This window comes from Canis aureus, unplaced genomic scaffold (genome assembly GCF_053574225.1).
Source record: "Canis aureus isolate CA01 unplaced genomic scaffold, VMU_Caureus_v.1.0 NW_027326412.1_RagTag, whole genome shotgun sequence".
Classification (NCBI taxonomy): domain Eukaryota; kingdom Metazoa; phylum Chordata; class Mammalia; order Carnivora; family Canidae; genus Canis; species Canis aureus.
The window spans coordinates 35116-49242 of record NW_027554413.1 but is presented as its reverse complement, the minus strand read 5'-3'; the positions used below and the strand labels follow the sequence as shown (position 1 = coordinate 49242).

At 37.5% G+C, this 14127-nt stretch overlaps 1 protein-coding gene across 10 annotated transcripts in view; it reads right to left on the bottom strand.

Moving 5' to 3' along the window:
* Positions 1 to 14127, bottom strand: part of LOC144309478 (ankyrin repeat domain-containing protein 26-like) — a 110102-nt gene that overhangs the window by 61039 nt on the left and 34936 nt on the right. For 5 of the 10 annotated variants that reach the window (XM_077890566.1, XM_077890558.1, XM_077890561.1 and 2 more), the window contains exons 9-12: positions 12034 to 12984; positions 6604 to 6674; positions 5964 to 6057; positions 2056 to 2168 (exon numbers count right to left, since the gene is read on the bottom strand). In XM_077890566.1, coding sequence (XP_077746692.1) covers positions 2056 to 2168; positions 5964 to 6057; positions 6604 to 6674; positions 12034 to 12984 — 1229 coding nt within the window. The remainder of the gene's footprint in view (positions 1 to 2055; positions 2169 to 5963; positions 6058 to 6603; positions 6675 to 12033; positions 12985 to 14127) is intronic. The other 5 variants (XM_077890567.1, XM_077890564.1, XM_077890568.1 and 2 more) reach the window with 3 other exon arrangements.

Genomic DNA, 14127 nt, shown 5'->3' with positions numbered 1-14127 from the left:
AGAGAGAGAGAGAGAGAGAGAGGCAGAGACACAGGTAGAGGGAGAAGCAGGCTCCATGCAGGGAGCCCAACGTGGCACTCGATCCTGGGTCTCCAGGATCACACCCTGGATTGAAGGCAGAGCTATACCACTGAGCCACCTGGGCTGCCCCCAACTTCTTTGCATACAGCTGGAGTAAATAATACTAAAATTTCTTTGGAACCTTAGAAGACCCCGAATAGCCAAAGGTATGTTGAAAAACGTAGCCAAAGCTGGTGGCATTAGAAGCCAGCCTTTAAGCTCCATTGCAAAGCTGTGATCAACAGGACAGTATGGTCCTGGCACAAAAGCGGACATGTCAATCAATGGCCCAGAAGAGTAAATCCAGAAGTGGACCCTCAACTCTATGGTCCACTCCTCTTCAACAATACTGGAAAGAAAATCCAATGGAGACAAAGCAGTCTCTTCAACAAATGGTGTGGGAAAATCAGACCACCACATGTAGAAGAATAAAACTAGACCATTTTCTTACACCATACACAAAAATAGAGTCAAAATGGATGAAACACCCAAATGTAAGATAGGAATCCATTAAAATCCTAGAGGAGAACACAGCCAGCAACCTCTGTGACCTTGGCTGCAGCAACTTCTTGCTAGACATGTCACCAGACGCCAAAATGACCTACTGAGACTTCATCAAGATAAAAAGCTTTTACGCAGCAAGGAAACAGTTGACAAAACCAAAAGACAACTGACAGAATGGCAGAAGGTGTTTGCAAATGCCTTATCAGATAAAAGGCTGGTATGCAAAGTCTATAAAGAGCTAATCAAAGTCAACACCCAAAGAAAGATAACCCAATGAAGAAATGGGAAGAAATGAAAGGACATGTCTCCAAAGAAGACATACATATGGCCAACAGACACATGAAAACATGCTCAACATCAGTTGGCACCAGAGAAATACAAATCAAAACCACGGTGAGTTTCCCCCTCACACCTTTCATAATGTCCAAAATTAGCAAGTCTGGAAATGACAGATGTTGGCAGGAATGCAGAGAAAGGGGGATCCTCTTACGATGTTGGTGGGAATGCAACCTGGTGCAGCCACTCTGGAAATCAGTACCAGAGGTTCCTCAAAGAGTTGAAAAAGGAGCTACCTATGTAAAACCCAGCAATTGCACTAGAAGGTATGAATCCCAAAGATCACTTTGGTCAGGATCCAAAGGGGCACCTGCACCCATATGTTTATACCAGTAAATATCCACAATAGCCAAACTAGGAGATCCAATGTTCTTTGAAAGAGGTATGTATAAAGAAGGTGTGATATAAATAAATAATCATATTTATTTATTTATTGGACAGAGAGAGAGAGAGAGAGGGAGGGAGAGAGAGAACAGAATATTACTCAGCCAATAAATAATGAAATCTTGGGACCCCTGGGTGGCTCAGTGGCTGAGAGTAGGCCTTTGGCTCTGGGCATAGGGGAAGGGAAGGAAAAGTAAAACAAGATGAAATCAGAAAGAGACACAAACCATAAGTCACTCAATACTAGAAAACAAACTGTGGGTTGCTGGAGGGGAAGGGATTGGGGGCGATGGGGTAACTGCCTGATGGGGATTAAGGAGGGCACGTGATGGCATGAGCACTGGGTGTTACATAAGACTGATGAATCACTGAACTCTACCTCTGAAACTAATATTACACTATAAGTTAATTAATTTGAATTCAAATAAATAATATAAAATAAAAAGAAATACAAGCAAATCCAAGATAACTTTTGATGTTGTTATATGACACAGTTAAGTTTTTAGAGATTAGGATATCTGCTCTAAGAAAAGAACACTATTAAAAGGAAAGATTACCTAAGAACAAAGATATCTTGCAGAAAAAATTCACGGTGGACAATGAAAAGCGCAGTTGACAATATATGTCAAAGGCATTGTTGTTATTATTTAAGGAATCACGGAAGAGTAAATGTAGTATTTTGGCAAGAATTTCTATTTAGGTTTTTATAAACTACAATTACAGATAAATTAGTTAATTAATGGTTAAAGTGATGTGAAATATTAGTCTTACCCAGTATTCTCTTTTTCCAATTCCTCATTTTTCTTCACTTCTTGATCCAACCTGAACTGCAAAGGCTGTTTTAACTCCATACATTTCTTTAGGTTTTCCTTTTCATCACCACACTTTGGAAACAATTTTTTAAGAACATTAGTTTCAAAAATCAAGAGACTCCTTCTTCTTTTATAAAATGCTATTTCTCATGAATCCATGAGTAATATGTGTTTAGACAGGTTTATAAAATACATATAAAATGTAGGTTATGAACCAAATGTCAATGAAAAGAAATCTCAAAAATAAGGATGTTTGTTAAAACAGCTTCAACTGAGTTTATATTTTCATCATTTTTGTTTCTAGAATTTAAATTGCCAAAATTTACTTGGGAAATACAGAGGTTTTTAATCCACATTAATGAAAAAATCTTTAAGGTGGCTATACTTACATCTGAGTTTCTAGAGATGTCCTAGAAGCAGTTTCACCAATGTCTTAAGATACTCTGGGTTTTGTGAGATCACAGCTTAAGATACAGTCTCTGAAAAATTCCCATACTGTCCCCATTATAATTTTGATGATCATCTGACTTTAGGATGAGATACTCTCCTTCTCTGCAAGCATTTCAAACATTTCTCTGCAAGATTTCAATGTCTTCTTTTCTATTGACCACTTTTCTCTCTAAATAAAATTCAAGGCTTCCCAATATTCTATAAAAACGTTTCCTTACTCTTGCAGCATTTTCGATCATCTTGCTTTTCCCCTTTCACTGGACTCGAACATTCTTTAATGTGTCATCTCAGCCACAGATTCATCTTTTCATCGCGTCTTTTACACTAAAATCTGACTTTCAATCCTGGAATTCCACTAAAAAGTTTTGACAATCATCAAGGATCTGTTTTTACAAGTCCTGATCCTGCTTTACTTCTCAGCAGCAGCTGAAAACAATGCCACATCTTCCCTCTGCTCTTCTAATCCCATTTCATTTCTAAATGACAGCAAACGCTGACATTCAGTCCTTGGACCCTTGCTATTCCTCTTTTTCACATCCTCTCAGAGTTCTCCAAATCCCAAGGCTTCAAAACCAGATGCTCTATTCTATACTTTCAGCCTTGACCCATTTACTGAGGTCATGTGTATGCTTCCATCTTCCTTCTAGTTCCTCATAGACAATATTTTCAACCACACATTCAATACCTGTTACCTGATGTGCATTACCTTTCTAGTTAACTAATCTGTTATTTTTATATATTTTTTTAATTTATGTATTTGAGAGAGAGAGAGCATGAATGGGGAGAGGAGCAGATACAGAGTGAGAAGCAGACTCCCTGCTGCAGAGGGAGCCTGATGTATACAGGACTCGATTCTGGGACCTTGAGGTGATGACCTGAGCCTAAGGTAGATGTTTAACCCACTGAGCCACACAGGCACCTCACACAGTTAATCTTGTACATTTTATCTTGACTCTTTTTGGGATTACTTTGAGTTATTTTTTAAAGATTTTATTTATTCATTTATTTATTCATGAGAGGTACGGAAGGAGAGGGCGGGGGGGCAGGGAGAGAGAGGCAGAGAGAGAGAGAGAGAGAGAGAGGCAAAGAGACAGGTAGAGAGAGAAGCAGGCTCCATGCAGGGAGCCCCATGGAGGACTCCATCCCAGGACTCCAGGATCATGCCCTGAGCTGAAGGCAGACGCTTAATGAGAGAGACACCCAGGCATCCCGAGTGTATTTTTTTTTAATTTTTTAAAATTTATTTATGATAGTCACACACACACACACACACACACACACACACACACACACACAGAGGCAGAGACACAGGCAGAGGGAGAAGCAGGCTCCATGCACCGGGAGCCCGACGTGGGATTCGATCCCAGGTCTCCAGGATCGCGCCCTGGGCCAAAGGCAGGTGCCAAACCGCTGTGCCACCCAGGGATCCCAGTGTATTATTTTTTAATCTGGGGGGGGGGGCACCTTTACCCTCAGGATGCTGACCATTGTACTTTGTCTTGCTTTTCTTTTATAATGCAAAAGTTCAAAAAAAAATAATGCAAAAGTTCTTCCCAAGGGTTGGATTATGAACGGTTTGCCTTTGTTTCCTTTTGAATACTTTCCTATTCCATAGAGACGTGAACTTACGGAAGTCTTCTTCTAAGTTCTTTTCAGACACATACTTGACTATTTTCTTCAGAGGCTTAAGTCAGCTAGAGCTAACTCTTCTTCCCAATCCATATTTCTTCACCTCAAAATGGTGTCCATGAAATATCTTAACACAGATGTAGTCTCTGTCCTGGGGATTCATGAGGTGAGAACCTTCTAGAGAAATTAGGGCTATGAACTAAGTTGCTGGAAAGCTATTTAAGTTTTTATTTTATAGGGTAAGCTTAAAGTGGCTAATCATTTTATACCATAACCCTAATTCATTTCTATAGGAATATGCAGAATTATCTATGGATATTCTTACAAACTCTGTAATATGTGGTGGCTTCCTAATAGATTCCTGTGTGATATTGTAGGGGGACAACTCATGGCACTCTCAGTCAGAGAGAAGACTCCTTGTCAAGTTAACTGCATGAAAAGTACAGTAAAGCAACTTGAGCAGTTTTATATGAAGTCAGGAAAAAAAGTTTTTTTCGATGTTTCTTTGGCCACAGAAAGGACCAGTCAACAGAATGTGCTAGTTCCCCTGATAGGTATGATTGTTTAATGAAATTTGCATGTACCTAACTTATGTCACTGAAAGAAACTAGTTGTAGGTCCATCTACCTCATAGTTCCAACTTAGAAGTCCCAAAGCAATCTTCTCATCTTAAATCATTGGTAGCCACTCCTACAAAGGACGGTATGAATGGCACGATAATCCTGTACTGCTTATAAATGGTTATATAGTTTTCACTACCTATCAATAAACTGGAGTCCTGGATTGCACATTAATCTTTTCTGAGATTGGACTGTTAAATCTCTGAAAGTATGATTAACTCAAGGTAATAGAAAAACATTCGTTTCTGAACTTGCAATGAATGCTAGGAGCACTAGGTTACTCTCTAAGGCCCTGACTGAGCAGTCATTTCTACTTTTTCACTGGCATCTCTTTTCCTTTACAAAATCCAACAAGGAGAAAACTACATCCCTTTGAGAAAAATGTTTGCATAATTACCTAGTAGTCATTCTGCTTTTTTCTAAGATTCTATTTATTTATTTATGAGACACACACAAACACACTCACACACACACACACACAGAGGCAGAGACACATGCAGAGGAGGAGCAGGCTCCATGCAGGGAGCCCCATGTGGGACTCAATCCGGGGACTACAGGATCATGCCCTGGGCCCAGGGCAGGCACCAAACCACTGAGCCACCCAGGGATCCCCCTCGTAGTCATTCTTAATGAAGGCAACACACTACCAATTTGTAATTACAAATCACCACAAATTATTAGTAAAGTAATTCATTCTCAAAATCTCAGTGAAGGGTTGAGATTACAAGAGAAAGTCAGCATTCAAGATCAAATTATTACTCAAAGTTTGGGGAATTTTAAACATATTGAAAAATATTAGCAGGGACTCAGACATTAGTATACCAATATTCATAGCAGCATTACCAACAATAGCTAAGAGGTAGAAAAACCCAAATGATCACTGACAGATAAACAAAATGTGATATATATATATATAAAATACTGTTTTGCTTAGGCTATCACAATCCTTTTTATTAAAATCTTACTACAAAAATGATTAATTTATGCATTCAGTCAACTTTATCTATAAAGAGGAATTATACCAAGAGTAGTTAAATAGCAACCATATGAATATAATAAATATTTTTATGAGTGAGAATTTTCATATTATCCAAAATGTTCTTATACACTACTACTAGAGATATAAAAATTCCTTCTCCTTAGGACAGAAATTAAGAGACTGACTTACCGAACTTGAACTTAACAGGTCTTTCTGAAGCTGTTCAATTTGGCCTGCTTGCTCCTTGACTGTAACTTTTAACTCGGCATTTTCAACTTCAAGCCTAAAATGCATATTTTAAAATATTTATTCTCAGACACAAATTTTAAACATACCACATAATTTCTAAACAAACATCTAAAGGTCTTACATAAATTCTTAGAAATTTAAAAAGTAGATTTGGCAATTGTGCCATTTTTCTGGTTGTGTTTTGGGGTTAATGTACAAAATTTAAAGATCGTAAGCAAAAAAGAAAAAAAAAAGGATCGTAAGCAAAAATTATGCATTTCAAAATCCCACAAAGCTGATATTTTTACCCAGCTAAACAACGATGTATTTATCATAATGGATATATTTCTCATACTATACTACTTATCTGCTTTATAAATACTCAAGTTATTTTCTGTGCTGCTTTCACTTGTCCTGTTGCGGGACGCCTGGGTGGCTCAGTGGTTGAGAGCCTCCCTTTGGATCAGGGCACGATTCTGGAGTCCCAGAATTGAGTTCTGCATCAGGCTTCCTGTAGGGAGGCTGCTTCTCCCTCTACCTATGTCTCTGTCTCTCTCTGTGTCTCTCATGAATAAATAAAATCTTAAAATAAATTGCATACTTTTTTATGTCATCTCTGAACTTCTGAATGCACCTTACAACCTTTGTTTGTAACTCCTTTGCTTCTTGTCGCTAAAAAAGAAAAGAAATACTTTTAACTACTGACAATCTAGTATAAAACCACCATCATCTGTTTTTGTAAATACAATGTCACTGGACACAGCCACATTTTCCTCTACATACTGATTTAAGGCTTCCCCAGAATTATACTGCTACAATAGAGACCTATGACTTGCAAAGCCCAAAATATTTACAATCCCCTGACAGAAAAGCTTTCTGAGCACTCTTCTAGTATTAAAAAACAACATTCTAACGTTTTTAAATTATATTTTATCAGGTACACATACAAATTTACGTATTGTTCAAAGGCAGAAAGACAGGAAATTACCTTATGGTAAACTTTTCTAGTTTTCTATTCCAAGCACCACATCAATTATAATTTTAAATATTCACATTTACAAATCACCATGGGCATTCCAGTGATTATACAAGTTAACATGCTGCTTTCAGGGACACTCAGATATTTCAAGTAACAGCTTCTGAGGCAGGATCTCTGTAGGAACCAGAATGCCTGGATTTGAATTCCCAGCTCCCCTGGGCATTTGCTGTTTGACCTTGAAAAATTACTTCAAATTCTGTGTCTCAGTTTCTTCATGTGTAAAATGAAGTTAATAATAGTATCTACCTCACTGTGATAGTCGGAAGTTTAAATTAGGGAATATACATAAACTACTTAGAAGAGTATGTGGCACATACCAAATTCTAAGTGTCTGCAATTAGCATTATTATTGTTGTTGTGTTTTACGTTCTAATGATATTTGATATTTTAGGCAGACGGCAGGCCAATGAAAGTGGTCTCTTACACAAGTTATATTGAAATCATTCTTCATACCACTGAAAGCGGTAGCAAATGGGGAGCATAAGGCCCAGGATATAGCCTCAGGACTTCAAAACACTTTCACTACAGGTGCCTCAGTGGCTCAGTCAGTTAGGCATCTGCTGTGGGCTCAGATCATGATTTTGGGGTCCTGGGATTGAGACCCCAACATCAGGGTTCCTGCTCAGCAGGGAGTCTGCTTCTTCCTTTCTCTCTGCCCCTCCCCCTGCTTGTGCACTCATGTTCTCTCTCTCTCTCTCTCCCTCTCCCTCTCTCTCTCTCTCTCTCAAGTAAAATATTAAAAAAAGGGACGCCTGGGTGTCTCAGCGGTTATGTATCACTTGAACTGGGACTTGGCTCAGGCTTGATCCTGGAGTCCTGGGATCAAGTCCCACATCAGGCTTCCTGCATGGAGCCTGCTTCTCTCTCTGCCCGTGTCTCTGCCTCTCTTTCTGTCTCTTATGAGTAAATAAACAAAAGTTAATTTTTTTTAAATCTTCAAGAAAAAACTTTCAAAAGTTCCACTAGCCAATGGTACTTTCCTCCACTTATAATAATTTTAATTTACCTCCTCTCTATACTACTCAGTGAACAATGCTCATGGACTACAGTGCAAACAGTAACTCCTACACTGAGTGATACATAACTTACATGACCATCAGAGGCAAGGTAAAGCCACTGACGTGGAAATAATGGACTCTTGCTAAACCAATGTTCCCAAATCATTTTATGTTCATATTGTTCATCTTAGCAACTGTTTATGTTAGAGGGCTTTAGCAAGTACTCTGATGAGTAGAGATTAAGGCTCCGTGGTGTGGCATATCAGAAAAGCTGCCCTCAGGGGCACCCGCTGGCTCAGTTAAAAGAACATCCAACGGTTAACCTTCAGTTCCTGTTCAAGCCCCACAATAGATGTAATGATTATATAAAATAAATAAACTTAAAAAAAAACCTGTCCTCAGAGCTTTATAGTTGGTAAAGTGCTGGAACTCTGTAAATCTCAGTTCTGGTTGCATAATGAAGGCAGGCATATTTAGACTGTTTTGCCATAATCAGAAAAAAACAGCATCTGATTGAATACTTTGTCCGATCGGATTAAATGCTTTCAGTTTTACACTTAACTGCTTAAAATACATTTAGAATACAGCTTTGTTATGTCAATGTGTTTCAATCAGAAATTACTGCTATGGTATAAAGTACTTAATTTTATCCTAAAAACTGTTAAGATATTCTCAAATTTAGGCAAGGACAGGTACCATACACATAAAATATTTTCCCTCTTAGATACATTTGTACATAAGAAGACAGAATTATCGCTCATGAAAAAAAATAAAAACAATGTAAAATAAAGGACTAAACTGGTCTGCACAGACTAGATAATACATGTAAAATAAAGGACTAAACTGGTCTGCACAGACTAGATAATACGGGTGAAGAAAGTAAGTTCAGGGGGAGTTACAATAATCAGAGAAAGCCTCATGGAGAATGAGAGACAATGAGCCAGGACTCAATAGTGTAGGATTAGGCAAGAGGAAGGGAAACTAAAAAGACAGAAAGGGTAGAATGAGTAAATAAAAAAGGGTGAGAGATGGTAAAATCACCCCAATTAACTTAAAGGATAAAATCTGATGGCAGAGAAATACAGATGTCCACACAACTAAACCAATGTTCACAGCAGCATTATTAATGGCCACAAAGTGGAAATAACCCAAAGGTGCATTAAATGATGAATGAACAAGGGCGTTAGCCCACAATGGAGGACTGTCTGACCAGAAAAAGAAATGAAGCACTGACAGATGCTAGAACACAGGCGAACCCTGAAAACAGGAAGTGAAAGAAGCGAGTCGCAAAGGACCACACATGGTGTGACTCCCTTTATAGGAAACATTCACAATAGGCAACTCTATGGAGACAAGAAGTAGACTTCTGGTTGCCCGAGGTCAAGGGCAACAGCTAAGGGTTTTTTTTCAGGGTGACGAAAATGTTCTGATGGCAGTGATAGTTGCAAAACCCTATAAATATACTCAGCGACAACAACACATGTTAAATGGGTCAACTGTATGGTAGGTGTATTTATAGCTCAATAAAGCTTTTAAAAAGAGTCAATGGCAGGACCTAGATAATTTTCTTAATTCTCTCTTTTGGCTTTATATACATCATCTGAATATTTCCATGCATTTTAATATATAAATATTAAAAATATAAATATTTTATAATATTTATAAATAAATATATTAAAAATAAATATATAAAAGGAAAAGAAAATGAAGGAAATGCCTCAGTTCCACTAGTCGTAACCTTTCTTTACAAGTTTTCCTGAAATCAGTACAGAGTCTATATCCATCAATAAAAGTGAAGATGAGAAGTAAGACGATTTTCTGAAACATTCCGTTAAACCTTATCTTCTGATTTTATCTAGCTCGCCTCATCATGGTAATAGAGATCTCAGTAGAAAACATTGTTTTTAGGGCACCTGGGTGGCTCAGTTGGTTTAGGCGTCCAACTCATGATTTCAGCTCAGGTCATGATCTCATTGGTGGTGGGTTTAAGCTGGCATGGGGCTCTGTACTCAGCAGGGAATCTCCTGGAGATTCTTTCTCTCTCCCTGTGCCCCTCCCCCTACTCATGAGTGTGCATGGACATGCATTCTTTCTCTCTCTCTCAAATAAATAAATAAATAAATCGTTAAAAAAAATCGTATAGCAGGAGAAAAAAGTCCCTCAATTTCTGTGAATGGGTAAATGCTATAAGGAAAAACATAGAACACAGAGAGAGCAGAATGAAAAGTCAGAATTTAATAAATAAGTGCATGGTGAAGACACTAAAATTATGCTAAATTGAAATGAAAATACAAAAGAAAGTGGTCCATGGAAATTAGCATCCTAAAACATTTATATTATTTAACCAGCTACAGAGGAACTGTTGACATGTTATATGTAATACATATGTGACTTTCGATTTGATCCAATGTTTTTAAATCCTGTACCTCATCTTCTAAATTAATACGATAATGTGATAACTCCGGTGAAGCCTGTGACATACATTGCTTTTTTAGGGCATCAGCCAGTTCTTGTTGAAGTTCTCTCATAACTACCTAATAAGACCTTCTGTTACTGATTTTAGAAATCATATTATTATGTTAATAATATAATTCTAACGTATGTACTTTATCACCACATACATCAACTCACCTTTTATTCCTAGAATGTACACACTGCTAAGTGAATTCAGTTAAAGACACAAAAAGTGTTATCCCTCCTGCCTAGTCAGTATTATGTTACACAGATAATTATTTCAGCCCCACTCTCCATTCCTTGTTGATGAATTTGCAAAGCTTCCCAGCCTGCTGAAGTCTCAAAAAGAAATGGGTATTGTATAGGTGAGACTAGCAGTGGTAAATTCTACATTAATCAAATATTTTCTCTCTTTTTTATTAGAGGCTAAAATTAACTTCTAAGTTCTTCACATACTCAATCCTCTGCTCAAATCCTTCCAATAGGTTACTATCTCAGAACAAATGTGAAGTCATACTAATGGCCCTCAAGCCCCCTACATAACCTGGCTTCTGCCTCCCTCCTGGCCTCAGCTCCTAGAGATCCCTCCCCTGTTCATGCTCACTCCATTCCTGCTATACAAGAATCCTGCCATCCCTCCCTCAGTAGCCTGAAAATGGAGATCCAGTGCCAAATTAATAAATCACAAAGATACAATTCTATTGGAAAATTTTAAGCCCAAATGGTAGTTACCAATGGAGTTTTGAAATGAGCAAATTATTTGAAAAATGCTTAAATTATAAACCGTGGTGGGAAGATGAAATCAAATACAGCTTTGCTAAGTCACCAGTTATCCCAAATTATGATTTAGTGAAAAGTAGATGCCTTCAAAGAGTGAAAAGGTCACAAGAATAAATGATTTGAGACTAAACATTTAAATTTACATAAATAAAAATAAAAGTATGCTAACTGAAAATGCTTAAAAAGCTATCAAAAAAAAGTACTGAGATACAGCACCTACACTTCAGTTCATGTGACAAATCTGGAGTTAGTTGTCAAGGTAATCCACTTATTTGAACCTCAAGGTCAAAACACTCAGGTATGAGCATTTCCACTTATCTGTTCATCATGGTATTAAAACGTGGTGACAAGAATTAAAACTATTTTAGTAGTACTAACAATAAATTATTAATATCAGACTCCTTTCTTTAACAATGTATAACTTAACCTCTTGAAGTTTCTCATAGATGACGTGCATTTTTATTCAAATTAAAGCACCTTTCAGGTCTAATTTTTATTTGCTGGATACAAGTTATGAAGATTCAAAACTGACCCATAATCATTCAGGTCGTGATCTCGGGGTCATGAAGTGGAGCTCTGCACTGGGCATAGAGCCCACTTTGGATTCTCTCTCCCTCTCCATCTGCCCCACTCCCATTTAGGTGCAGGTGCACTATTTCTCTCCAAAAAAAAAAAAATAGTACTAATAAGCCATAACCAAACATTACTTTGAACTTTCTAATAGGAAGCTTGAAAAATATTTGTCTTTCTGAATACTTACTTCTCTTTCTTCTTTCTCATCTTCATATCTAAATGCTCTTTCCATTATCTGTTTACATTTATTGATTAACTCCTTATTTCTTTCTCGCAGTTGAAGAGCTCGTTTTTCACCTGCAACTCGAACCATTCTTACAATAACCTGAACCTGGTCTTTGAGATAAATTATAGTCTTTTCTTTACATTCCACTCTGCTGTAGGCATCATCTAGTTGCTCTCGGAGCAACATATTTTCACTTTGTAGTTGAGATAATTTCTCTTCTAAGGATTCATGCTTTCCCATGTATTCATTCACTTTACCTTGTTCGTTTTGAGATTTCTGCTCAATTTCCTTCTTCTGACCCTGTGTTTGTTTTGGGTTTCTTTGTAAATGTTCTAAAGCCAACGTCTTTTCTCTGAGAGCATCTCTTGTATACTGCAGCTCAATTTCTAGGGCATTAAGTTTACTTTCGACTTCAGAAAGTTGCTGAGAAAGCACCTCATTGTTATCTTTTAGGTTAGACATCTCAAAGTTCATTTTGTCCTGTAAATGACACCACTCATCTTTTGCTCTCTGGAAAGCAAGTTCTAGGTCTCTTTTTGATGCCTGACTTTGATCACGATCCTGTATAGCTGTAGCGACTCTAGCTCGGTATGATTGAAGTTTTGCTTCCAGTCTTTCTCTGTTTAGCTTTTCATCCTGCAATTTAGAGTTCAGCATGGTATTCTCAGTTGTCACAACATTCAGCTGCCCACTAGATTGGAATACTGTATTTGTTAATGTTACCTCATTCAGTTTTATGGCGTTTTGAAGACTGTCATTCTTTTCTTTTTCAGTTTCAGTGTCTTCACAATACCTCTTTTCCTGCTTCTGATTCCTTATTGTGTCTATTTCCAGTCTTAGCATGGCAAGTTCATCTTGCAACATGCGGTTTTCATGTAACAGACCTTTTTCTTTTTCATGAGGAGGAGAAACCTAAGTAAAACAAGAGTCTTTTAGCTGGAACTCAATAAAATGACATTATCATGATTTTCTCTGAAATCAAAGAATATCCTATGTTTATACAAGGAATGGGTTGCAGTTAAGTGGATATCCAACTGGAAAAACACAAAGTTGGATCCAAGCTCAAACTTTTATACAAGCATAAATTCCCCAAAGTTCAAAAGTTTAATTGAAAGCAATGAATGCATGAAAGGAAAAAGAAATCATGACAAAATCCTAAGAATCTCAGAATTGGAAAGGTCTTTCTCTGGTTTACAACAAACTCAGAAGGCTTGAAAGAAAAAAACTAATACATCTGACTACACTAAAATTGAGTTTATAGTCTCATGTCTAACACAGTCCACAGGAAAACCCTTAGCTCTGCATATATTTGGACAGATTCAATTTCCTAACCTCACTTTGTCCTGAGAATATTCCATACGTATTCGACTTTTCTAACATTTCTATACTCAGTTATAAGAATTTTATCTACTGATAACTAATAAATCTAGGCATTGTACTACAAACATGTCTGCACACATTAATTATCTCTTTTAGTTATCACAATTCAAAAATGGAGAGGTTAAAAATACTAAGTGAGCTGCAGGACATTCCCCAGGTCTTTGTACCCACTACCACTATTCTGGCACCAAACTGCAGCTACTTCTCTAGTGTGAATCTTAAATACAAAAGAAGCCTTGTATTTCAGGAGTGGCTGGGTGGCTCAGTCAGTTAAGCCTCTGCCTTCAGCTGAGGTCATGGTCCCCGGATCCTGAGAGCAAGTCCCGTGTCAGGCTCCCTGCTCCACAGAAAGCCTGCTTTTCTCTCTCCCTCTGCCTCCACTCCCCCTGCTTGTGCTCTGTCAAATGAATCCATAAAGTCTTTTAAAAAGAAAAAAAAGCCTTATATTTCAAAATACCAATACTAACTAAGGTAAAATTTATGTAGCTCCTAGAAAAATCATGAGATTATTTGTGGCTGCAACTAATTTTATTTCCTCTTCAGATGTTTAAAATGGCAATAAATGCAGAAGAGGGGAAAATACACTGAGCTATTTTACTAGGAACAAAAGACTTATCAATAAATTATCAGTAAGTATATATTACAGCATATGATTATTTCAAAAGCTCCTTGTAG